The sequence below is a fragment of the Halichoerus grypus genome, chromosome 2, assembly GCF_964656455.1.
Source record: "Halichoerus grypus chromosome 2, mHalGry1.hap1.1, whole genome shotgun sequence".
Taxonomy (NCBI): domain Eukaryota; kingdom Metazoa; phylum Chordata; class Mammalia; order Carnivora; family Phocidae; genus Halichoerus; species Halichoerus grypus.
In genome coordinates, this window is record NC_135713.1 from 119,874,033 (window position 1) to 119,900,774 (window position 26,742).

At 39.4% G+C, this 26,742-nt stretch overlaps 1 protein-coding gene across 1 annotated transcript in view; it reads right to left on the reverse strand.

The window, feature by feature from the left end:
* The window catches only part of UBE2D2 (ubiquitin conjugating enzyme E2 D2), a 56,399-nt gene that overhangs the window by 10,427 nt on the left and 19,230 nt on the right, over positions 1-26,742 (reverse strand). Inside the window, exon 2 of the mRNA XM_036088874.2 lies at positions 4,905-4,968. Within this exon, the coding sequence (XP_035944767.1) occupies positions 4,905-4,968 (64 nt within the window). The remainder of the gene's footprint in view (positions 1-4,904; positions 4,969-26,742) is intronic.

Genomic DNA, 26,742 nt, shown 5'->3' on the forward strand with positions numbered 1-26,742 from the left:
CTACAGGTTCCAAGTAGAAAGAACTCTCCAGAAATAGTTACTAGGCAAAGAATGTGGCCATAAGCATAAAATATTGTTGTATTTTATATGAACAACTACACCTCAAAAACCTTTCATTTAAGGATCAATCTCAGCAGCTGTTAGAAATAAAAAATGGTAATGAATTACAAAGTTTTGTTAGTTCCAAAACCAGCAAACGAAAACTCCACTCTGGTTTGACGATGAAAACCAAATTACAGAAACTAAAAGCTACAACCTCTTTTATGAGAGTTTAAATGTGAAGTTCACAGCTCAATGATTACTCTTTAGGATACTCAAAGATGAAGCTTTAAGGCTAAAAGGGAACAAGAATATTTGTTATAGTTTGAGACTGAATCTCAGGAGAACTACATTTGAATTCAATACAGATCTCCAGGGAGTCAGATTCACCAAAATTTCAAAACAAAAGAAAATGAAGCATATGACCAATAAATCTTTGGCTTACTTTTCCTTTCAGGGCCTATACTTTCTCCTGCTTACCAGATCTTCACAGAAAAATGGGAAAAAATGTAATGGTACACTAAAATCTGGATATTTAAAAATAAAGCACTGTATTACTAAGTTCATTATTCTTCCTTCTTTCTTTATTTTTAAAGTAATCTCTATGCCCAATGTGGGGCTAAAACTCACAACCCTGAGATCAAGAGTTGCATACTCTACCATGTGAGCGAGCCAGGTGCCCCTATATTATTTTAAATATAAAATAAGGACTACCTTCTTACACTAAATATCAATAATGTGCTGAAGGATTTGAGAGCTAGAAGAGTCAAAAGGAGCTCAAAAAGTTTCGTTGTAACCAACAGTTTCTCTTTTCTGAAGATTAAATTCTGCCTCCTTATAATATTTAGCTACCCAATTACACTCTGTTTTATCCTTATACAATTCATCAGGAAGACCTTATCAAGACTTTTTGACAGTAATTTATCTCAACTGTTCTCAAGCACTCCCTGAAGTTTTCAGTATTATATCAGCAAAGACTATCTAGATGACCAAGTGTAAGGAAGTTATTCTGTTCCTAAGGAGATTTTCCTTATTCTCTTAGAAGGTAGGTACTGCTGACAGTTCAGTGGTAGGTGAATCAAGACACTTAAATAGAAAGGCTAGGAGTTAAAGGAGAGCTATTATTTTTTAAATAGCTGTAGAGAGATAATCCATATACCATATAATTCACCCACTGAAAGTGTACAATTCAGTGGTGTTCAGAACATTCACAGAGTTGGGCAACCATCACGACAATTTTAGAAATTTTCATCACCCCCAAAGGAATTCCTACCCCATATCCATATGCAGTTACTCCACATTCCCCCCAAATCTCTAGTTCTATGCAACCATTATCTATTTTCTGTCCTATGAATTTATTCTGAATATTTCATATAATGGAACCATACAATATGTGGCCTTTTATATCTGGCTTCTCTCACTGGGCATGTTTTTAAGGCTCATCAATGTTGTAGTATATATCGGTACTCCCCTTCTTTTTATTGACATGTAATATACCACTGTATGGACATACTGTCTATTTATCCCTTCATCAGATGGTGGGCATCTGGATTATTTCCACATTTTGGCTATTACAGCTGCTGCTTCTATGAACATTAATGCACAAGTTTTTGTGTGGACATGTTTTCATTTTTCTTGGATATATACCTACAAGTGAACTCACTGGGTCATATGATAACTCTGTTTAACTTTTTGAGGAACCACCCATTTTCTGAACTGGTTGTACCATTTTACATTACTATCAGCAATGTATGAAGGTTCCAATTTCTCCACAACCTCATCAACACTTATTATCTGACTTTTTGATTCTAGCCATCCTAGAAGGCATAAAAAGTGCTATTTCATCACAGATGTGATTTGCATTTCCCTGATGACTAATGATACCGAGCATCTTTTCCATGTGCTTATTGGCCAACTGCACATCCTCTTTAGCAGATCCTTTGCTTATTAAAAAACAATAATGGATTGTTTATCTCTATATTGTTGAGTTACAAAGAATTTTAAAATATTTTGAATAAATTTCCTTATCAGAGAGATGACTTGCACAAATTTTCTCTCATCCTGTTGTCTTCACTTTCTTGATGGTATCATTTGCAGCACCTAAATTAGACTTCATTAAAATGTACAATTTACCTATTTTTTCTTTTAATTGCTTATGCTTTGGGGGAGTTTTATTTAACTCTCAAGGATAATAACTTTTCTATCTGAGAAAGGAATGTGATAATAACAACTATGTGAAGCAAAGGCCAATTATTCAGCCCACTGAAGAGAACTTCAAAAATGAATTCTATGCCCCAGACTTCAAACACTTCTTTTTTTTTTTTTTAATATTATTTATTTATTTATTTGACAGAGAGAGACACAGTGAGAGAGGGAACACAAGCAGGGGGAGTGGGAGAGGGAGAAGCAAGCTTCCCGCTGAGCAGGGAGCCCGACATGGGGCTTGATCCCAGGACCCTGGGATCATGACCTGAGCCGAAGGCAGACGCCCAACGACTGAGCCACCCAGGCGCCCCCAGACTTCAAACACTTCTAATGAAAGATCAGCCACTCTCAACTTTGAGGAATGTACCGGAAAGAAAACCACTTTTTCAACTGAAAGACCACAATGATGCAGGTGGACTGTATGATACCATAAACAACAAAACTAAAATCAGAAAACTTGAGAATGAGGGGCACCTGGGTGGCTCAGTTGGTTAAGCATCTGCCTTCAGCTCAGGTCATAATCTCAGGGTCTTGGAATGGAGATGTACATCGGGCTCTCTGCCCAGTGGGGAGTCTGTTTCTCCCTCTCCCTCTGCCCTTCCTGCTCATGTGTTCATGTTCTTTCTCTAATGAATAAATAAAATACTTTTTAAATTTTTTAAAAATTTTATTTATTTGAAAGAGGGAAAGAGAGAGCACAAGCAGGGGGAGCAGGAGAGAGAGAAGCAGGCTCCCTGCTGAGCAGGGAGCCCAACGTGGGGCTCCATCCCAGCACCCTGGGATCATGACACGAGCCAAAGGCAGATGCTTAACTGACTGAGCCACCCAGGTACCCTAAATAAAATCCTAAAAAAAAAGAAAAGAGGGCGCCTGGGTGGCTCAGATGGTTAGGTGTCTGCCTTCGGCTCAGGTCGTGGTCCCAGGGTCCTGGGATTGAGTCCCGCATCGGGCTCCCTGCTCAGTGCAGAGCCTGCTTCCCCCTCTCCCTCTGCCATTCCCTCTGCTTGTGCTCTTCTATCTCTCTGTCAAATAAATAAATAAAATCTTAAAAAAAAAAGAAAAGAAAACTTGAGAATGAGCCCACTTTGGAAACCACCATGAGCCTCTCTCACTAGATTCTTCTCTAAAATAGTTTACAATTTCTACTCCACTCACCTAAATGACCTATTGTGAGGCTTAAATGAGATAATGCATGTTAAATTACTTGGCCTATCCTGTTTGGTATCAAACACTATAGTTACTCATACTGGACAAATATGGATAATGTAAATGGGATTTTTTTATCATATGTACTTAGCTTTATAATTTATACCATCTATCTGTTTATATGTAAAGCAATCCCTGTAAAAGGGCCTTGCTTTGATCTTTTTTTAAAAAAATTTTATTTAAAAAAAATGAAAATTTTACTTAAATTCAATTTAGTTAACATATAGTGTGTTATAATATTTTCAGAGGTAGAATTTAGTGATTCATCAGTTGCATATAACACCGAGTGCTCATTACATCAAGTGCCCTCCTTAATGCCCATCACCCAATTATCCCTTCCCCCCAACGCGTCCTCCCCTCCAGCAATCCTGTTTGTTTCCTATAGTTAAGAGTCTCTTATAGTTTGCCTCCCTCTGTTTTTAATCTTATTTTTCCTTCTTGTCCCCTTGCTTTGATTCTTAAGTTTAGCAAACTAAAACCAACATTCTTAAGCAAAATCAGGAAAAAATGTTAAACACAAGCTAATATAACCTCTTATTTATTGTCTTAATGTATATACTTCTCTTACAAAATTGTTTCCAAGTATCTTCTTTTTTCCTATTTGCTAAATATTACTTTTTTGTGATTCAGTTTTGTGTCATAAAGCACAGTCTGGTTCAAATATCCTCCTTTTAAAAGAGGCTAGAAGAAGGTATAAGAGCAAAAACTGTTGAGACAAAGTTAAATAAACGGATAATTATTATCCAACATGTGTGATAAATTATTTTATATAGGATTAAGCAGATAAACTGGACATTAGAAATAAACTACCTGTCTTCACAAGCATGAACCAGTGGAAGGACAAACACCATATACAAACACACACACACACTACACTACCCCCCATCATCCTGTTATTATTTTACTTAAAGAACAATAGCTAGTTGTAAGTAAAACCTCAAATATTTGACCCCAGGAAAATACCCAGAAGAGTTGAAGGATACGTAGGAAGGGATTAGAACAACTACACAGACAATATCTGGCAAAAAAGGTTCAAAATTAATACTACAGAAGAAGATGGGATACATATATACAGTATTTTTTTTTTAAAGGTTTTATTTATTTGACAGAGAGACACAGCGAGAGAGGGAACACAAGCAGAGGGAGGGGGAGAGGGAGAAGCAGGCTTTCCGCCGAGCAGAGAGCTCGATGCAGGGCTCGATCCCAGGACCCTGGGATCATGACCTGAGCCGAAGGCAGACGCTTAACGACTGAGCCACCCAGGCGCCCCGAAGATGGGATACATATAGAACTGCATCTTTCGTGGATAAGTAAGGGTAAACACTGCCTCTTCCTGCAGCATAATTGTGTTTTCACACAAAAAATAATCTTAAGAGATATATTCATCAGTCCCAAAGTTCCCCAGAGGCAGATGGTTATGCAGTTTTACTCCATCATTCCTTTTAAATACTTACTATCATCTCCAACAGGACCTGCTGAACACTGTGCTGGGGGGTCCCGTGCCAGGTCATTCAATTCCTTAAGAAAATAGAAAGAAAAGAAATATATTCAACATAAATGTAACTTTAACCAATTAATAAAATTTTCACTCATACCAATATTGTCTATCCCACTACTAAAATTTTTTTTAAGGAATACTCCTCCAAAGTCAGAGAGGGATGGATTTGCGAATCTTTAAGTTAAAGTATTTTGGGCAAAGGCGAAAGATTTATATGATCTGAAGAGAAACCAGAGTATTTTGGATTCTTCTTTTTTGGGGGGGGGAAGGGGAGAGAGAGAGAATCTTTTTTTTTTTTTTTTTTAAAGATTTTATTGATTTATTTGACACACAGAGAGAGACAGCTAGAGAGGAAACACAAGCAGGGGGGAGCAGGAGAAGCAGGCTCCCGGCTGAGAAGGGAGCCCGATGCGGGGCTCGATCCCAGGACCCCGGGATCATGACCCAAGCCGAAGGCACACGCTTAATGACTGAGCCACCCAGGTGCCCCGGAGAGACAGAATCTTAAGCAGACTCCACACCCACCAAAGAGCCCAATGTGGGGCTCGATCTCACAACCCTGAGATCATGACCTGAGCCGAAATCAAGAGTCAGACGCTTAAATGACTGAGCCACCCAGGTGCCCCAGTATTTTGGATTCTTGAATGCAAATGTATGTTTAAAAAGTGGGTCATCTTTGCTTTGTTCAGAGTTTAATAAGTAACTATAAGGAAAGTAAACATGTATTATATACTAAAGAGCTATAACAATGGTTTTAAAGTAAAAAAATTACTAGTTTTCAAAAAAGAAGTTGAATTTCAAGGCTAGTTTTTGAACCAGAAAACTATTAGGTTACCCTTAGGATGAGTTCTTGAAGTCATCAATGTTTCAAATGATATGAGACAATCTGACAAGATGTTGGTATCTTTTCAGCTGATATGGACTACCAGGGTTCCAAACGTAGTTGAAAAAATTTAAAAAGGGATATATTGAAAAGGCTGGATATATTAAAAAGGCTGAAGTAATAAAGCCCATCACAAAATTTTGTAGTCAGAGACAGATCTACCTGTAGTAATGCTCTACAACCAGATACCAGCTTCTTCGCCATTTTAACATTAAGAGCCCACAAACTTGAGAATTGTTATTGGGTGGGAATTCCTGAAAAAAACCACAAGACAGGAAATCATATTCTATTCCTTTCCCTCTTGGCTTGGTATTGGAGATTAAAAACAAGGGCTAGTGGGGCACCTGGGTGGCACAGTCGGTTAGGTGTCTGCCTTTGGCTCAGGTCATGATCCCAGGGTCCTGGGATCGAGCCCCGCATCGGGCTCCCTGTTCGGCGGGAGGCCTGCTTCTCCCTCTCCCACTCCCCCTGCTTGTGTTCCCTCTCTCGCTGTCTCTCTCTGTCTCAAATAAAGATAAAATCTTAAAAAAAACCAAAAAAACAAGGGCTAGTTTTAGATTATGATTTTTTTTAAAGATTTTATTTATTTATTTGACAGAGAGAAAGCACAAGCAGGAGAGAAGGGTAGAAGGAGAAGCAGACACCCCGTCAAGCAGGGAGCCCGATGCGGAACTTGATCCCAGGACTCTGGGATCATGACCTGAGCCGAAGGCAGACACTTAACGGACTGAGCCACCCATGTGCCCTGGATTATGTTTTTAATTAAAAAAAATTTTTTAAAAGTAATCTCTATACCCAACGTGGGGCTCAAACTCATGACCTTGAGATCAAGAGTTGCATGTTCAACCAACTGAGCCAGACAGGTACCCCAGATTATATTTTTAAATGACAAAAGTAAAAACAGTAAAATCTAGCATTTTAAAAGTACAATAGAAAGTATTCAGAGCCCGTGGGGCTCCTGGGTGGCTCAGTTAGACGTCCGATTCTTTTTTTTTTTTAATATTTTATTTATTTATTTGACAAAGAGACAGCGAGAGACGGAACACAAGCAGGGGGAGTGGGAGAGGGAGAAGCAGGCCTCCTGCTGAGGGGAGAGCCCGATGTGGGGCTCGATCCAGGACCCTGGGACCATGACCTGAGCCGAAGGCAGATGCTTAACGACTGAGCCACCCAGGCGCCCCATAAACTTCCAACTCTTGATTTCAGCTCATGACCTCAGGGTTGTGATATTGAGCCCCGTATCAAGCTCCGTGCTGGGCGTGGAGCCTGCTTAAGACTCTCTTTCTCCCTCTGCCCCTTCCCGCCCCCCTCTCCCTCTAAAAGAACAGCAACAACAACAAAGCACTATTCAGAGCTCAGAAATAAACTCATGCTTATATGGTCAATTAATCTACAACAAAGGAGGCAAGGATACACAATGAAGAAAAGACAGTCTCTTCAATAAATGGAAAACTGGGCAGCTACGTGCAAAAGAATGAAACTGGACCTCTTTCTTACACCATACACAAAAATAAACTCAAAATGGATTAAAGACTTAAAAGATTAAGACCCGAAACCACAAAACTCCTAAAACGTAGGCAGTATACTCCTGGACATCTGTCTTAGCAGTATGTTTTGGATCTGTATCTTCAGGCAAGTGCAACAAAAACAAAAATAAACAACTGGGACTATATCAAACTTAAAAGTTTTTGCATAGCAAAGGAAACCATCAACAACAACAAAAAAGGCAACCTACTGAATGGGAGAAGATATCTGCAAATGACTGATCTGATAAGGGTTATATCCAAAATATATAAAGAATTCATACAACTCAACACCAAAAAACCCCCAGTGTGATTAAAAAATGGGCAGAGGACCTGAATAGGTATTTTTCCAAAGAAGATATATAAATGGCCAACAGGCACATGAAAAGATGCTCAATATCACTAATCATGATGGAAATGCAAATCAAAACCACAATGAGCTAACACCTCACACTGATCAGAATGGCTAGTATCAAAAAGACAAGACAGGGGCGCCTGGGTGGCTCAGTCCGTTAAGTATCTGCTTTCAGCTCAGGTCATGATCCCAGCATCCTGGGGTCCAGCCCCACACAGAGCTCCCTGTTCAGCGGGGAGTCTGCTTCTCCCTCTCCCTCTGTGTGTTGTACACTCTCTCTCAAATAAATCTAAAACAAACAAACAAAAAAAGACAAGACATAACATGGTGAGGATGCAGAGAAAAGGGAATTGTTGTGCACTGCTGCTAGGAATGTAAACAGATGCAGCCACTTTAAGAAAAACATTATGGAGGTTCCTCAAAAAATTAAAAATAGAAATATCATACGATCCAGCAATTTCACTTCTGGGTATTTACTCAAAGAAAATGAAAACACTAACTGTAAATGATATATGCTCCCCTAATGTTTACTACAGCATTATTCACAATAGCCAAGATACAGAAACGAACAAAGTATCCATCAATAGATGAATGGCTAACGATGATGTGGAATATATATATACAATGGAGTATTATTCAGCCAAAAAAGTAATGGAATCTTGTCATTTGCAACAACATGGACAGACCTAGAGGGTATTAATGCTAAGTGAAATAAGTCAGACAGAGGAAGACAAATACCATATGATTTCACTTATACGTGGAATCTAAAAAACAAAACAGATAAAGAAACAAAACAACACAGAAACAGACTCATAAATACAGGGAATAAACCTGGGCTGTAAGAGGAGGGGTGTGCGGGAGGTGGACAAAAATAGGTGAAGGTGATTAGAAGGTACAAACTTCCAGTTACGAAACAGATAAATCACAAGGATGTGAAGTACAGCATAGGGAATATAGGCAATAATATTGTAATAACTTTGTATGGTGACAAATGGTAACTACATTTATCATGGTGAGCATTTCATAATGCATTTAAATGTCCAATCACTATGCTCTACCCCTGAAACTAATATAATACTGTATGTCGCCTAAACTTCAATCTAAAAAAAAAAAAAAAAAAAAAACTATTTAGAAGCTTATTAATGAGTTCTATGAAGGTATGATTTAACATTCCAAATATTATATAGCTTTTAATGTACAGCACATAGTTATTTCTATAAATCCCTTCCTCTGAGTTAACTTACTCAACCAGTCATTTTGGTACATCAGTTATTCTGTAGTGTCCTACCTGTAAGCTTGGAGGACAAAGCACAGACTACAGAAATAAAGTTCTGGGGGCACCTGGGTGGCTCAGTCGTTAAGCGTCTGCCTTCAGCTCAGGTCATCATCCCAGGGTCCTGGGATCGAGCCCTGCATCGGGCTCCCTGCTCAGCCGGAAGCCTGCTTCTCCCTCTCCCAATCTCCCTGCTTGTGTTCCCTCTCTCGCTGTCTCTCTCTCTCTGTCAAATAAATAAATAAAATCTTTAAAAAAAAAGAAAGAAAGAAAGTTCTGTATTTTTTTTTAAGTTTATTTATTTTTTCCTTGCCCATCTCAAGAAAAGTAACTGGGGCACCCGGCTGGCTCAGTCAGAACAGCATGCAACTCTGAATCTTGGGGTTGTGAGTTTGAGCCCTAAGTAGGGGGGAGAGATTACTTAAAAAAAGAAAAAACCCATTGTACAGTTCCCATTCCCAAATGTTACTTCTAATACAGGTCAGTATAACTAAGAACACTTGCTTGATTTAAAACATAAAGTCACCTATTTTTTAAATTATTTTCTTTAGTAATCTCTATACAAAACATGGGGCTTAAACTCACAACCCCGAGATCAAGAGTTGCATGTTCTTCTGACTGAGCCAGCCCGGTGCCCCGAAAATGATCTATTTTTTTTTAAAGATTTTATTTATTTATTTGACAGAGAGACATAGTGAGAATGGGAACACAAGCAGGGGGAGTGGGAGAAGGAGAAGCAGGACCCTGGGATCATGACGGGAGCCCAAGGCAGAGACGCTTAATGACTGAGCCACCCAGGCGACCCCCCTTTTTTTTTTAAGATTTTATTTATTTATTTATTTGAGAGAGAGAGTGAGCAAGCCAGAGAGCACAAGCAGAGGGAGCGACAGGCAGAGGGAGAAGCAGGCTCCCCACTGAGCAAGAAGCCCAATGCGGGACTCGATCCCAGGACCCTGGGATCATGACCTGAGCCAAAGGTAGATACTTAACCAACTGAGCCACCCAGGTGTCCCAGATATCTATTTTTTTTTAAAGATTTTATTTATTCATTTAACATACAGAGAGAGAGTGCGCACAAGCGGGGGGAGTGGCAGAGGGAGAGGGAGAACAGACTCCCCACTGAGGAGGGAGCCCGACATGGGGCTTGATCCCAGGACCCTCGGATCATGACCTGAGCCGAAGGCAGATGCTTAACCAATTGAGCCACCCAGGTGCCCCTATTTTTTTTAATATAGTAATAAGTTGCTATTAAAATAAAACTTGAACCAAACAAGTTATTCTGACGTCCCACCATGTACATTAAATGGAATTTTATTTGTGCTTTAGTATTTTGCTCTCACATTAAGTCATCTTTTTCCTTGAAGGAACAGCAAGGTTTAACATCAAGAGCTAAGACTTCTCTAAGTTGAATATAAGATCCATCAGTCCGTTTCATGAGCCAGTATGATATAATTAATTTTAAAAACCTCATCCAAACTTATGCTAATAGACACTTAACACTCATTCAACATTTCCTTGGTTCAAGGCACTGATATGGATGAATCTCAAAAGCATAATGCTAAGTGAAAGAAATCAGATATAAAAAGACTACATTTTATATTATTCTACTGATAATGACATTTTAGAAAAGGCAAACTTATAGAGACAGAAAACAGATCAATAGTTCCAGGGGCTGGAGGGAGCTGGAGGGGACTAACTACAAAAGGACATGAGAAAAATTTGGGAGGTGATGGAAATGTTCTATATGATAATTTTGGCAGAGTGCATAACTGTATATATTTATCAAAACTCAAACATACTGTATACTTAAAATTGTTGAATTTTATTGTATGTAATATATATAAATCAAAGGTTTTTTTTTTTAAAGCATCCATCTTTCTTTTTTTGTTTTTTTTTAAAGATTTTATTTTTTTTAAAGTAATCTCTATATCCAACATGGGGCTTGAACTCACAGCCCCAATATCAAGAATCCCATGCTCTACTGACTGAACCAGCCAGGCACTCCTCCATCCATCTTTCTATATGCATAAAATATCTCCTAAGAATACACAAGAAATTAGTTAACAGTACAGCTGACCCCTGAACAGCTTGGGGGTTAGGAGTACCGAACCCCTGCACAGCTGAAAATTTGCACATAAATTTTGTCTCCCCCCAAAAGCTCATTATGTACTTGCCTTCAGGAAGGAAAGCCTGCTTTAGGGGTAAGAATGGGAACTCTCTGTATTTCCTTTATACCTTTTAAATTGTATAATAAGTGTATTTATTGCCTATTTGAAAAAGAAATTACCAGTTTTGACTGTAAATCTGGATTAAAATAAAACAGCTATTAAAAGTTGTAACCATTTAGAGGGTAATCAAATAGTGAAAACCCAGTTACATTGAATAAATATAGAAGCTACACAATTTGATGTCTTTGCATCAAGATGAAACTGAAATTGAATCTTAAAATTTAATAAAGGCACTGATCTAAACAGATAACTTTGGCAGAAGAAATACCCTAATATATCAGAGAGTTTTTTAACATTTGGCTTTATATCTATATATTAATTTCTTTGACTTCTTATTCTAAAAGAAACTGTATTTAGATTCATCTTGTATATCAAACAGCAAATTATACATTACTGGGAATGAGAGTGGGGCTAAGACAAAACCAAAAATCAAGGAATCTGTTTACTGAAAAACTTTTCTGTAGAAAGAACAAGAGAGGAATAAAGCATATATTTAAAAATTTAAGGAAAAGAGGGTGGAGGACACTGACAGTTAAGGTAGAGAATACTCAATTTTTTTTTCTTTCTTCCTTTTTTTTTTTTAAGTAGGCTCCATGCCCAGTGGGCCTGAATTCATGATCCTGAGATTAAGAGTCGCATTCTCCACTGACTGAGCCAACCAGGCGCCCCAAGAATGCTTCATTTCCAAAAAGATTTTATATTTGAACTTTCCTTGAAATCTAAAAAATAGTAAAGATTGATTTATTTATTTCTGAGAGGTGGGGAGAGGCGGGGGAGAGGAAAAGAGAGTCCTAAGCAGACTCCACATAGAGCATGGAGCCTAAGGTGGGGCTCAATCTCACGATCCTGAGACCATGAGCTGAGCCAAAACCAAGAGTTGGATGCTTAACTGACTGTGTCACCCAGGCACCCCTTGAAATCTAAAAAATATTAAAAGAAAGGTCTTATTATGGGAGCTTGGATTCCAGGACTCCTGGATCATGACCCAAGCTGAAGGCAGTCACTTAACTGACTGAGCCACCCAGGTGCCCCAATGTGACACTTTTAAAATAAACGTTTAGGGGCACCTGGGTGGCTCAGATGGTTAAGCATCCGCCTTCGGCTCAGGTCATGATCCCAGGGTCCTGGGATCGAGCCCCACATCCGGCTCCTGGCTCAGCGGGGAGCCTGCTTCTCCCTCTGCCTCTCCCCCTGCTTGTGCTCTCTCTCTCTCTCTCTGTGTCTTGAATGAATAAATAAAATCTTTAAAAAAATAAAATAAAATAAACATTTAAAAACATGATAACAACACTACATTGTTTAAGGACACATGGAAGAATAAAAAGAATGCAAGGAAATGATAAATACTAAATTCAAGGTGATCATTACTTCACGGATACACAGGAAGCTTCTTTTTTTTTTTTTTTTTTTTAATTTTAAAGATTTTATTTATTTATTTGACAGAGACAGAGATAGCGAGAGCAGGAACACAAGCAGCGGGAGTGGGAGAGGGAGAAGCAGGCTTCCCCTCGAGGAGGGAGCCCGATGTGGGACTCGATCCCAGGACCCTGGGATCATGACCTGAGCCGAAGGCAGACGCTTAACGACTGAGCCACCCAGGCACCCCACAGGGAGCTTCTTAAAGATCAGAGTTAATATGGCAGGGTGCCTGGGTGGCTCGGTCGGTTAAGCGGCTCAGGTCATGATCCTGGAGTCCCAGGATCGACTCCCACATTGGGCTCCCTGCTCAGCGGGGAGTCTGCTTCTCCCTCTGACCCTCCCCCTTCTCATGCTCTCTCTCTCTCTCACTCTCATTCTCTCTCAAATAAATAAATAAAATCTTTAAAAAAAAGTTAATATGGCAATATTAATATTGGGCAAAACTGGGTGGTAGGTTCGTGGTGGGTATTTTTCTTTTCTCTCTTTTTATTTTTTAAAAAGATTTATTTATTTATTTATTTATTTATTTATTTATTTATTTAATTGACAGAGAGAGAGAGACAGTGAGAGAGGGAACACAAGCAGGGGGAGTGGGAGAGGAAGAAGCAGGCTTCCCGCTGAGCAAGGAGCCCGATGTGGGGCTCAATCCCAGGACCCTGGGATCATGACCTGAGCCAAAGGCAGATGCCTAACCAACTGAGTCACCACCCAGGTGCCCCATTTTTAAATTTTTTTTTTTTTTTTAATTTTATTTATTTGAGAGAGAGTGAGCAGGGAGGAGCAGAGGGGAAAGGAGAAAAATCTCAGAGTCTCCAATGAGTGCAGAGCCGGATGAGGGCTCGATCTCATGACCCTGATCATGACCTGAGCAGAAATGAATAGTTGGATGCTTAACTGACTGAGCCACCTAGGCACCCCAATAGTTTCTTTCTTTAGATGACTGGCATTTATTTCCTATTTTTCACTATCACAACGCTTTGGTAAATATTCTTATTCTTGCATACACAAATTTTTCTAAATACTGCTTCAATTTAACTAGAAAAAGTACCACATCCCACTTTAAACCATGCAATAATGCTCTTTATAATGTATGGGTGTTTAAAATTATTTCCTCAATCTATACACATATGCAAAAATAAGTGTGCTGTACTCACTGTTCAACAAATTAGAACTTGCAAAGTTGATCAATGTCTAGAGAAGGGAAAATTACCCCTAAAACATGCTTAATTAGGAGACCAATTCATCTGCTCACCTCCAAAAACAGGGGAGATAAACATGACAGACACTGTCCCCCATTTGAACCTTCATTCACCACCATTTGATAACGCTTCTTCAGGTCCAGTTTAGCAGCACATTTCTCGCCCACAATCATTAAATGTGTAAGAACACTTTAATCATCACCTTCTACTACAGATATCTGGGATATATGTTTCTTAGGTATCACCAGAAAATGTGTTGGTGCTTGAGGGAAACTTCTTTTTAATTATAAATGTCTTATCAACTCTATAGTTAACGTTTCAATGACTAAAGTGGAATTTTCTTCTAAATGTCTACATGGATGGCTATTTTCTAAGTTTGTAAAAAATTCTACATGTCCTTCCTTTCAATAATAGGTCTACCAAAAAAATCACATGGATATTTTTATACTACAAATATTGAAAACCAACCATCTCATTTGTAAGCATATTAATGAAAATAAATTTCTGTAAGAATGATAACAGTTATTCCATAACCTGTTTATGTTCTTGCCATTATCAGTAGGGACAAAAGGCAGAATTCAGGTTTTCTAAGTCTTAATTAACATTCTTTGATGCTTTTTCATTATTCTGAACTTAGATAACTTTAAGCAAGTCATTCAACTTCTCCAGACCAGAGTTTTACAACTGTAAAACAAGGAAGTTAAACTGTAACAGAAATTTACACAGGATGGTTTAATTATAAGTGTAGGGGTCAAAAAAGTTTGGGAAATTTTATAATCCACATCCTTATAAGAAAATTCAAGAGTCTGGGGTGCCTGCTGACTCAGTCAGTTGAGCAACCTACTCTTTTTTTTTTATTATTATTAACGTATATTATTTGTTTCAGGGGCATAGGTCTGTGATTCATCAGTCTTATACAATACACAGCGCTAACCACAACACATACCCACCCCACTGTCCATCACCCAGCCACCCCATCTCTCCCACTCCCCTCCACTCCAGCAACTCTCAGTTTGTTTCCTGAGATTAAGAGTCTCTTATGGTTTGTCTCCCTCTCTGGTGTTGTCATGTTTCATTTTTTCCTCTCTTCCCCTATGATCTTCTGCCTTGTTTCTCAAATTCCACATATCAGTGAAACCATATAATTGTCTTTCTCTGATTGACGTATTTCACTTAGCATAATACCCTCTAGTTCCAATCACATAGTTGCAAATGGCAAGATTTCATTTTTTTTTTTGATGGCTGCATAATATTTCATTGTATATATACACCACATCTTCTTTATCCATTCATCTGTTGATGGACATCTAGGCTCTTTCCATAGTTTGGCTATTGTGGACACTGCTGCTCTAAACATTGGGGTGCATGTGCCCCTTTGGATCACTACATTGGTATCTTTGGGGTAAATACCCAGTAGTGCAATTGCTGGGTCACAGAGTAGCTCTATTTTCAAGTTTTTGAGGAACCTTCATACTGTTTTCCAGAGTGGCTGCACCAGTTTGCATTCCCACCAACAGTGTGGGAGGGTTCCCCTTTCTCCACATCCTCGCCAACATCTGTTGTTTCCTGACTTATGGTGTGAGGTGGTATCTCATTGTGGTTGTGATCAAGAGTCACATGCTCCAACAACCGAGCCAGTCAGGTGTCCCTAAAAATTATTTTTAAAAAGGCAAGAACTCAGTTTACTTTAACCTGTCTTCACAATAGCACAGTTATGGTTTTGTTAAAACACAACAACACTAAACACTTCCAATTAAGAAAATTAATGTTCACATACCGGTTTTTTTTTAGGATGAAAAAAATATATATCTTATTTTGTTATTTTATTTTTTTAAATATCTTATTTATTTATTTGAGGAAGAGAGAAAGGGAGAAGCAGATTCCCCGCTGAGCAGGAGCCTGATGTGGGGCTCAATCCCGGGACTCCAGAATCATGACCCAAGCTGAAGGCAGACACTTAACCGACTGAGCCACCGAGGCGCACCATTACACATATTTTAAAGATTTATTTATTTATTTATTTGAGGGGGAGAGGGGAAGAGGGAGAGAGAGTCTTTTTTTTTTTTTTTTTTTGAAGATTTTATTTATTTATTTGACAGAGAGACAGCAAGAGAAGGAACACAAGCAGGGGGAGTGGGAGAGGGAGAAGCAGGCTTCCCGCTGAGCAGGGAGCCCGATACGGGGCTCGATCCTAGGACCCTGGGACCATGACCTGAGCCGAAGGCAGACACTTAACGACTGAGCCACCCAGGCACCCCACGGGAGAGAGAGTCTTAAGGAGACTCCATGCTGAGCTGAGTGTGGAGCCTGATGCAGGGCTAGATCTCAAAGCCCTGAGATCACAACCTGAGCCGAAACCAAGAGTAGGACATTTAACCGACTGCACCATCCAGGCACCCCAGGATGAAAAAATATTTTTTATTTCTCAGGGACAACCGTTTTTCTCCAAGCAGCTATATTATTCATTAACTGTACTATACAAATCTAGTATCATATATAGTACCATACAGTAATATTTCATGTTCAATTTTTCATCTGTAACTTTCAAAAGTTAACTTCCATATACCCCCACATCTACCCCTTGAATCCTTAATTATAAATTCCTCGAGTGAGAGATAAGATGTATCATATTCTTTACTCCATTTTCCAGAGACTAGAATGTAAGAGGCACTCAAATGCTTGAATGAATGGATGAATGCCTAGCACAGTACCAAACAGAATCACTTGCAAATGGGAAGATAAACAAAAGCGCATAAACTTCCAGAGGAAGTCTAGTCTATTTGGCTTAGTCAATGATAATGTCACCAAATAGTCCACAGTGATATACAAAATATATTAATTACTGAACTTGAATGGAACAGGTTTTTTGTTTTTTTTTTAAATTTTACTTATTTATTTGAGAGAGAGAGTCGGGGGGAAGGGTGGGAGAGACAGAGGGAGAGGGAGAAGCAAACTCCCCACCGAGCAGGAAGCCTGACGTGGGGCTTGATTTCAGGACCCTGAGATCATGACTTGAGCTGACACTTAACCAACTGAGCCACCCAAGCATCCCTGGAACAGGTATTTTTGGGTGAGACTGGATGACACCAAAGAACAAGAAGTTTCTTTGAGCACTTTGGCAGCAACCACTTAGATGGAAATGTTCTAAGTAAAGACAATATTCTTTGTTCATTATTGAAGATCAAGAACTTTCCCTAGACTTTATTATTTTTTTTTTTAAGATTTTATTTATTTATTTATTTGAGAGAGAGAAACAGTATGAGAGGGGAGAGGGTCAGAGGGAGAAGCAGGCTCCCTGCTGAGCCGGGAGCCCAATGTGGGACTCGATCCCAGGACTCCGGGATCATGACCTGAGCCGAAGGCAGTCGCTTAACCAACTGAGCCACCCAGGTGCCCCTAGACTTTATATTTTATCTTTATGAACTACCATTTACTTATTTCAAAACTTGGGGAAAAAAATTTCAACCAGTCCAAGATCCTAGGAACAGTCTGTCTGGCATACTCCACACTCTGCATCCCCCACATCATGCATCTTTAGTCTTCACTCAAATGTTGCCTTTGGAGAAGTGCTTCTAGGAAATCCCCCATTTCCACTCAATTTCTTGTTAAATACTATCATGGAGAAGTGCAAGCTGCTTTAGTAACTCATCCTACTTCATTTTTATCTGTGTGATTATTTAATGTCTCTCGACATTAAATGAAAAATAAGGACTTAACCTCTAGCTTTCTGCACAATGCCTGGTCCACTGGAAGCGCCCATTAAGTGTCTGTTGAAGAATAGTTACAATTACACAAAGTAATTATAAGTAGCTGGAGAAACACAAGATCTTTCTTTGTAAGATACTTAAAAATACATATATCTGAAATCCAACTGCATATTACAATCAATGGCATGTCAGCTTAATTGGCAGTATGTTTTCTTTCTTAGTAGTATATACAATAACGATACATCTTTCAATTGATGGCATCAGATTCAATGAAGTTAAAGTACTTGGAAAAGCAATAATATTCTCTGATACTGCAGCCATGGGATCCTATACCTAACAAAGTACAAGTTTAGAATTTTGGCAATCAGGGCCAAAGGAGAAAATGACTTAGTAAATGACAGAGTTAGGACAGGGAAAGCACAACTCTTCTACAAGACTACTTAGGTAACGGGGGACAAAAATATTAAGGAGGCACACATGGTACCAAAAGCAAAACAGTTAACAACTCCTGGAGCTGAGGAGCAGTGGTAGTTAGGTTGTCGGGGCAGGTTAGACTGTATACAGGGTACCTATCAGAGTTTGAAATTTCCTCTCCTTTCAGTTACTAAAGCAGTGGTCAATGCTCTTCAGTACTCTATGTCCAAAATGAGGGTGGCAGATAGCCAGGTAGATGGGAAGGGTCTATGAGCTAAAAGACAATTAGTGGAGCACCTATGCCAAAAGATTCCACCACTCACTAAGCTGCTCCAAAGAAAATACTGAAAGGCCAGGAAAAGCTCCCTTCTTAGCGTTCAGGTAACCAGAATCTTGTATACCCCACCAGCTGATTCCACCTCAATTGACAACTATGTAGCAAACTAGAAACCTAAAGAACTTATTTTGTCAAAGGTCACCACCACGCTTTTCCATAACAATAATCATGTACCATAGTCCCACGCTACAGAAAATAGGGAAATGAACTGATACTAATATAATTAATCTTGGTGTATTTCTGTGCTACTTCCAGTGGCAGAACAATGGGGACCTCAAAAAGAGGTAAAAATGACATCTTATGTCCCATTATACTGTTTTTTTTTTTTTTTTAAGATTTTATTTATTTATTCATGAGAGACAGAGAGAGAGAGAAGCAGAGGAAGAAGCAGGCTCCCAAGGAGCAGGGAGCCTGATGTGGGACTCGATCCCAGGACCCTGGGATCATGACCTGAGCCGAAGGCAGACGCTTAACCATCTGAGACACCCAGGTGCCCTGTCCCATTATACTCTGTAAAACTATGCTCTACCCCCTAAAAAAATACATGTACTATTTTTAGTAAGTAGCATATGATTAAGTTTTGGTTCTCTGATGTTTTGAAATATATAAAAACTGTTAACCTAGAACTGTAAGTCCTTGAAATTTATTTATTTATTTATTTATTTTTAAAGATTTTATTTATTTGACAGAGAGAGACACAGTGAGAGGGGAGTGGGAGAGGGAGAAGCAGGGGGAGTAGGAGAGGGAGAAGCAGGCCTCCATGGAACAGGGAGCCAGATGCGGGGCTTGATCCCAGGGCTCTGGGATCATGACGTGAGCCAAAAGCAGAGGCCTAACCAACTGAGGCATCCAGACACCCCAAATCCTTGAAATTTAAAAGTAATACTCATAGACTTTACTCTTCAATCCCAAAGCATAGTCAGTTTCCATTTCACAAGTCCTCTAACACTAACCCAGGGAGTTCAAAATGGTGAATTTGTCCAGTTAAATCAGCCTTCCTACAGACTGACAATCTCTGATATAAAATGGATGATCAAAGTCAACTAAACTATTAAATTTTACTATGCTAGAAGACTGGCTACATATTTGCAAAGCTGCCTCATGTAATGATCAAGGCACAGAAAATACAATACACTAAAAAAAAAAAAAAAAAAAGCCCAAACCAAGTTATTCAAAATACCAACTGACAGAAAAAGATTTTTGTGTCTCTATGGAATAGTCCAACCTTCAAAACTAGACACTAGACAGTATTAACAAAAGTGTGAATAGGTACATCTGAAGAAATGTCTTTTCAAAATTACATTTTATGTAAGCTTAGAGATAGGAGCTCTTTGTCCACATTGAAATCACTTGAGATGCCATCTAATCAAGTATCTTCTACACAGTAATAGAAGCATTTATTAGTGTCTTGGGGGAAGATATTACAGAACCATCACAAGAAAAATGAACAGTTCCTGTTTTCCAATGATGAAATTCACACTCTAAAAGAATTTCCACTTCATCAGCAGCAGGAGTTGGGAAAAGGCCAGACAAAATTCAAGTCTATAGTTAGGCTGGGGAAAGGTTTGGGACCAATAAATATTACCTGTTTTATTTTTTATTTATTTTTAAAAAGATTTTATTTATTTGAGAGAGCGTGAGTGCATGAGAAAGGGGGAAGGGCAGAGGGGGAGGGAGAAGCAGACTCCCCACTGAGCAGGGAGCCTGACCCGGAACTTGATCCCAGGACTCTGGGATCATGACCTGAACCAAAGGCAAGCGCTTAACCGACTGAGCCACCCAGGCACCCATATTACCTGTTTTAAGAACATTTTATACTTCCTGATATTAAGAACAAAGCATAACTCTCATAGGCAGTTTTTAACATGGCAGATCTGACCAAGCAACCTGCAGGGAATGTTTAACCCATCTAATCATTACAGAGGTGTACTTGAGGATTCTGAGAGCATTTCTGAGATTAACAAAGAGGGGTAGCAAGCAGAGCAGCAGTTCTTTGGTATGACAATAGGAAGAGTATGAAAACATTATGAATCAAGTGAAAAAAAAAAAAGGACAGCTAGTCAGCCTCAAGTTTCTTTCTTTCTGTTTTTTAAGTTTTTACTTAAATTCTAGTTAGTTGGGGGCACCAGGGTGGCTCAGTTGGTTGGGCCTCAGACTCTTGACTCCAGCCCAGGTCATAATCTCAGGGTTGTTAAATCAAGCCCTGCGACAGGCTTTTCGCTCAGTGGGGAGTCTGCTGGAGGTTCTTTCCCTCTCTCCCTCCTCCCGCACTTGCTCTCTCTCTCTCTCTGTAAAATAAATAAATAAATAAATCTTAAAAAAAAAAAAAACCCTAGTTAGGGACACCTGGGTGGCTCAGTCGTTAAGCATCTGCCTTTGGCTCAGGTCATGATCCCAGGGTCCTGGGGTCGAGCCCTGCGTCGGGCTCCCTGCTCAGCGGGAAGCCTGCTTCACCCTCTCCCACTCCCCCCGCTTGTGTTCCCTCTCTCGCTGTGTCTCTCTCTGTCATATAAAAAAATCTTTAAAATAAAAAAAAAAACCCTAGTTAACATACAGTGTAATATTAGTTTCAGGTGCGGCCTCAAGTTTCTTAATACACAGGTGCTATCAAGACCATGAGTTAAGTGACAGTTTTGGTAGGAACAAGTCTGGTAGTATGAAATTCCTTCTCCCTGTAATTCAAATTTTATCCAACAATTTCCAAACAGGCAACCATGAAGAGAGCCACCTCCTTGATCTTTAGGCTTTTAAAGTCTTACAGAAAAAACTTAAAGAATATAAGGTGAAAAAACACAAAAGAGCCTAGTAATTACATTTTAATGCTACAAGAAATAGTTTAATTCCAATACCTATATAGCTTTTTAGAACTTAAATGCTAGTTATCTTTTATCTTTTTAATTCCTTTTCTTAGTCTCCCAGCACTAGGTTACACAAAGCAACTTGGGGGAGGGAGAGGATGGAGGAAATGGGGAGATGTTGGTTAGAGTACTTCCAGTTATAGTATGAACAAGATCTGGGGATCTAATGTACAGCAAGGTGATTATAGTTAGTAAAACTGTATTATATACTTAAAACTTCCTAAAAGAGTATACCTTAAATGTTCTTACCACAAGAAAGAAATGGTAATTATGTGACATGTGGGGATGGTTACCCAACACTATGGTGGTAATTATTTTGCAATATGTAAGTGTATCAAATCAACACTGTATACCTTAAACTTAGACAATGTTAATGTCTAAGTTTATCTATTTGTCTATTTCAATAAAGCTGAGAAAAAAAGAAAAAATAACTAAAGCAATTTAGGAAGTTATTCTGACAGGAAAAAAACAGGCCCCTATAAATAAATGACTATCTTTTTCCTCAAAACAATCACATTTTTAGGTTTTATTCCAACAAGCCTTTCCCTTCTCATCTATTCCTCCTCCCTTCCTTCCTCCTACTACTGATTGGCTAAACAAACCTTTTTTTTTTTTTTAAAGCTTTTATTTTATTTATTTGAGAGAGAGAGAGAGAGAGAGCACAGGCAGGGGGAGTGGCAGGCAGAGGCAGAGGGAGAAGCAGGCTCCCCGGCAGAGCAGGGGGAGCCTGATGTGGGACTCGATCCCAGGACCCTGGGTTCATGACCTGAGCCGAAGGCAGTGGCTTAACCAACTGAGCCACCCAGGCGCCCTGGCTTAACAAATCTTCAGAAAAACTTTTGAATTAACATTTGGGAAAATGTTAATTTAATATTACTCAACCATTAGAATTCTTTTTAATGAATCAAAAAAAATTCTACTAAATTAAATTTATAACACATGACCTTATCCAAGAAGTAAATACATTAAGACAACATTTACTATAATTTCTCCTGCAATAAATAATCTCCAGAGATGGCTATCGACAATCTCTCCATCCCTATAAGAACATACTATTCCTCTAATCAACAAATCATCTAGGGGCGCCTGGATGGCTCAGTTGGTTAAGCAACTGACTCTTGATTTCGGCTCAGGTCATGATCTCAGGATTGTGAGATGAAACCCTGCGTTGAGTACTGTGCTCAGTGGAAAGTCTGCTGGAGATTCTCTCTCTCCTTCTCCATCTGCCCCCCTCCCGTCTCCTGTTCTCTTAAAAAAAAAAAAAAAATCCATTTCCGTTCCCCTAGAATCCAGGCTGGCTGAGCATCCTGGTTGACCAAAAAAGTAGAGCAAATTATGACACTGTGTCAGTTTTAAGTCTAGTGTTTTAGAGGCCTGACAGCTTTTCTTCTTTTGCTCTGAGCCATCACATAGGAAGTCCAGGCCATCTTGCTGGAAAGACCCTTTGAGGGCTGGGAATGTACATTTCAGCTTACAGTGAGCATCAAGTTTCCAGACATGTGGGGGAGGTCTTCTTGAACCTTCTAACTTTGGTGACAGCTGAATACAACCACAGAAATTACCCTAGCTGACAATACATGAGCCAAAACTGCCTGATCAATCCAAAGAATCCTGAGAAATAGTAAGTCGTTGTTTTAAGGCACTAAACTTTGGAATCATTTATTACACAGCAAAGCTAACTGATAAATATCCCTATATAGTCTCTAAAGAGAGTAGGAATGAGGAAGGCATGGTCAAGGCCCCTGAGGCACTCCATGTAGGTAAAGGAGATGCATAAGCAGGGTATGTTAATAAAATATGGTAACTGTACTCATAAAAGTATTCACAAGATGCTACTCAAGCTCAGAGGAAGCCCAGGCTGGATCATCACAGAAATTTTCTGGAAGAGACATGTTTGAGCTGAGCTTTAAAGAAGAGTTAGTCAGCCAGACAGGGAGGAAGGAAACAATATGAGAAACACCAGAAAGGGGGAAAAGCAGGACGTTTGTGTGTGAGGAGTTGGGTGCATACATATGTGTGAATGCATATGTGACTCAATGTTATAAGCAATTTGGTGTTACCAGAAGACTGAGAAGCCAGAGATGCAGTTGGCAGGGGTAAAGAGGTTACGAAGAGCTTTGCTCATCATGCAAAGGAGCTCAAAGCTCTTGTATGAGATAAAGAGCCACTCTGGGGTTTTTAAGAAGGTTAGTAACAAGGTCACAGTAAGGTGATTGTGTTTTAGAAAGCTAGCTTTGGCAGCATGTGGAAAAAGTCTTTACAGGGAACTAGACTGAAAATCAAGAGACTAGAAATGGGGACAATAGATTAGTCCAGGTGAGAGACGATGGCTTGAATTAGGGCACTGAGAAAGGGATGAAGAGAAACAGAGACAAAAATTGGCAAGGCACAGTCACTAATTGGATACAGAGGACTCCATTGGTCAGCATCTAATCAGGAAAGCAGAACCCATGCCAGTGAGTTTCACAGAAGAAATTTAACATGGGGAACTATTTTTGAAGGTGTCAGAAAAATGAAAGGGCTAATAGGAAACAGTTGGAAACCCCGAGATTAGGAAGAGCAGGGCTACTATCCCTGAGACTGGAGGGACCAAAGAGGCAGGTCGTATCATCAGAACCCAGGGGCTGTGACTGCCTAGAGGGAGCTGGACCATGAAAGAGATGCAGTGATCTCAAGCAACAAGAGGGAAGGGAAGAAATGCCCTCCCCTGGTCTTCTTAATCCCACTGGCTAACCCTGACTAGGAGCTGGTTGGCAAGGGAGCTTGAGAAAGGTTGCTTGCCTTCTGCAGGAAGAGCAAAGTGGAGGAAGGTAAGAAAATAGATCTGAGCATAAAGAGCAAATGAGCAAGGCATGAGGATAAAGGAGAAAGAGTAGGTTGATTCCTCCTTGCTATCTGGCTTTGACAGAGGTGGGGTGGTAGTGTCAGAACCTGAGATTAGGAAACCAGGAAGATGGTGGGGGTGAGGGGGATAAGGGAAGGGATACAGAGAAGGACACAAATAATCTAACTTTTAAAAACTCCCTCACTGGGGCACCTGGGTGGCTCAGTTGGTTAAGATTAAGCGTCCGACTCTTGATTTTGGGGTCATGAGATGAAGCCCCATGTTGGGCTCCATGCTCAGCAGGGAGTCTGCTTGGGAATCTCTCTCTCTCTCCCTTTGCCCCTCCCCCATCCTCTCTCTCTCTAAAATAAATGTATCTTAAAAAAAAAAAAAATAGGACTCTGAATAATAGATCCTGCCAATTATTACCACAGCAATTTCTCAGCAAAACAATCACAAATTTCTTTTTTTTTTAAAGATTTTATTTATTTGTCAGAGAGAAAGAGAGAGCGCACACACAAGCAGGGGGAGCGGCAGGCAGAGGAAGAAGCAGGCTCTCTGCTGAGCAGGGAGCCCAATATGGGGCTCCATCCTAGGACCCTGGGATCATGATCTGAGCCGAAGGCAGCTGCTTAACGACTAAGTCACCCATGTGCCCCAAAATAGTCACAAATTTCTAATTCTGCTAAATACTAAAACAATAAAAAAACAAAACCAACCCACAACTGCCTTGTTACCAAAAGCTACTTGCTGAAAAGAAAAATTGTTAATATTTTAAAATATTGTTAAGGGTAGGAAGTTATGATAAAAGTAGTTTATTTCCAGTGATCCACTTCCACTTCCCTCCAGATTTGACATCCTAATAAATTATCCAGGGTCCTTTACAACACCAAACAATATTCTTGGTAGATATAAATATTCATCTAAAACCTCAAATGAAGTAAATAATAGGCTAGCCATCTTAGCTAAATATAGAAGACAGCCATTTTTAAATGTTATATATTGATCTAGAAGGAAATCATGAAATATTTTTAGAATACGGTAAATGTCCAATACTTTCATCTGCTACATGAAAATAATTAGATCTACAGGGTTTCTGTACTTTATGACTTTTGAAGTACCTGTTTAAGTTACAATTCCTAGAAATACAGATTTTGGTCTAACAATACAGCATGTGTTTAGAAAGATAAGAACCACTGAAAGTATCTCAAACTTTCAGGCAAAATGACAGATTGAACATGTAACTTTTACTCTCTCCAAAATCCTATTAAAAGAGTCAACAAGAGTTTTAAAAAATTTTTAATTTCAGCATAGTAACCATACAGTGTTATATTCCTTTCAGGTGTATAATATAGAGATTCAACAATTCCATATATTACTCAGTGCTCATCAAGATAAGTGTACTCTTAATCCCCTTTTCCTATTTCAACCATTCCCTGACCCACCTCCCCTCTGGTCACCATCTATTTATTTTCTATATTTAAGGAGTCAACACCTTTTTTTAAAAAGCTTAAAGCCACTAGAGGACAAAGAATGGGAGAAGAGTCAATAGCAACAAAATTTTGGGAAAGTAAAAGGCAAGAGTGATGAATGTTGGGGGTAGAGACTACTTAAAATAAAATCTTAAAAAAAAAAGATGTTATAACTATATCATGCACATGATTTTTAAAGAGTTCTTATCTCAGGGTTTTTCAATCTGGGCAATATTGACATTTTGGGCTGGGTAATTCTTTGTTGTTGGAAGCTGTCCTATGTATTGTAGAATGTTTAACAGCTCCCTAGCCTCTACCTACTAGATGCCAGTAGCACCCAGTAGCCTCCCAGTTGTGAGAACCAAAAATGTCTACAAACAATGCCAAATGTCACTTAGTGGGCAAAATCACCCAGAGTTGAAAACCACTGACTTATCTTTTAGTAATGCATCTGAATTATTTACAGATATAATGATGTGATATTTGGGATTGACTTCAAAATAATCCAGTGAGGGTGGAAGAGTTAATTGAGAAATAACACAAAATGATGGGTGATGGGGTGCTTGGAAATTTATTAGACATCTACTTTGTGCATTTTTCTATAGTGTGTTATATTCATAATAAGGTAAATTTTATTTTTTTATTTTTATTCTTTTAAAGATTTTATTTATTTATTTGAGAGAGAGAGAGAGACAGCGAGAGAGAGAACACAAGCAGGGGGAGTGGAAGAGGGAGAAGCAGGCCTCCCACGGAGCAGGGAGCCCGATGCGGGGCTCGATCCCAGGACCCTGGGATCATGACCTGAGCCAAAGGCAGACGCTTAATGACTGAGCCACCCAGGCGCCCCAATAACTTAAATTTTAAAAGAAAGAAAGTTAATTAGAAACTCTTGTACCTTGTTAGTTGGGTGTCTAAAAACGTTGGAAAACAATTCCTCAGTATCTTACCAAAACGAAAAGGCGCACACTCTATAACCGAACAACTCTAATGACTATAAAAAGAAACCTTCATCTATGTACACCAATGTTGATGTTTCAGTGTCTGTAGCAGCAAAAACTTGGAAACAATGCCTATCACAGCGGAATAAATTTTAAAAAAATATATTGTTGGTACATTTGTATGCACTGAAAATGCATGTTATTTAAAATGTATACATTTCCGGGCACCTGGGTGACTCAGTTGGTTAAGCGACTGCCTTCGGCTCAGGTCATGATCCCGGAGTCCCGGGATCGAGTCCCGCATCGGGCTCCCTGCTCAGCGAGGAGCCTGCTTCTCCCTCTGACCCTCCCCCCTCTCATGTAC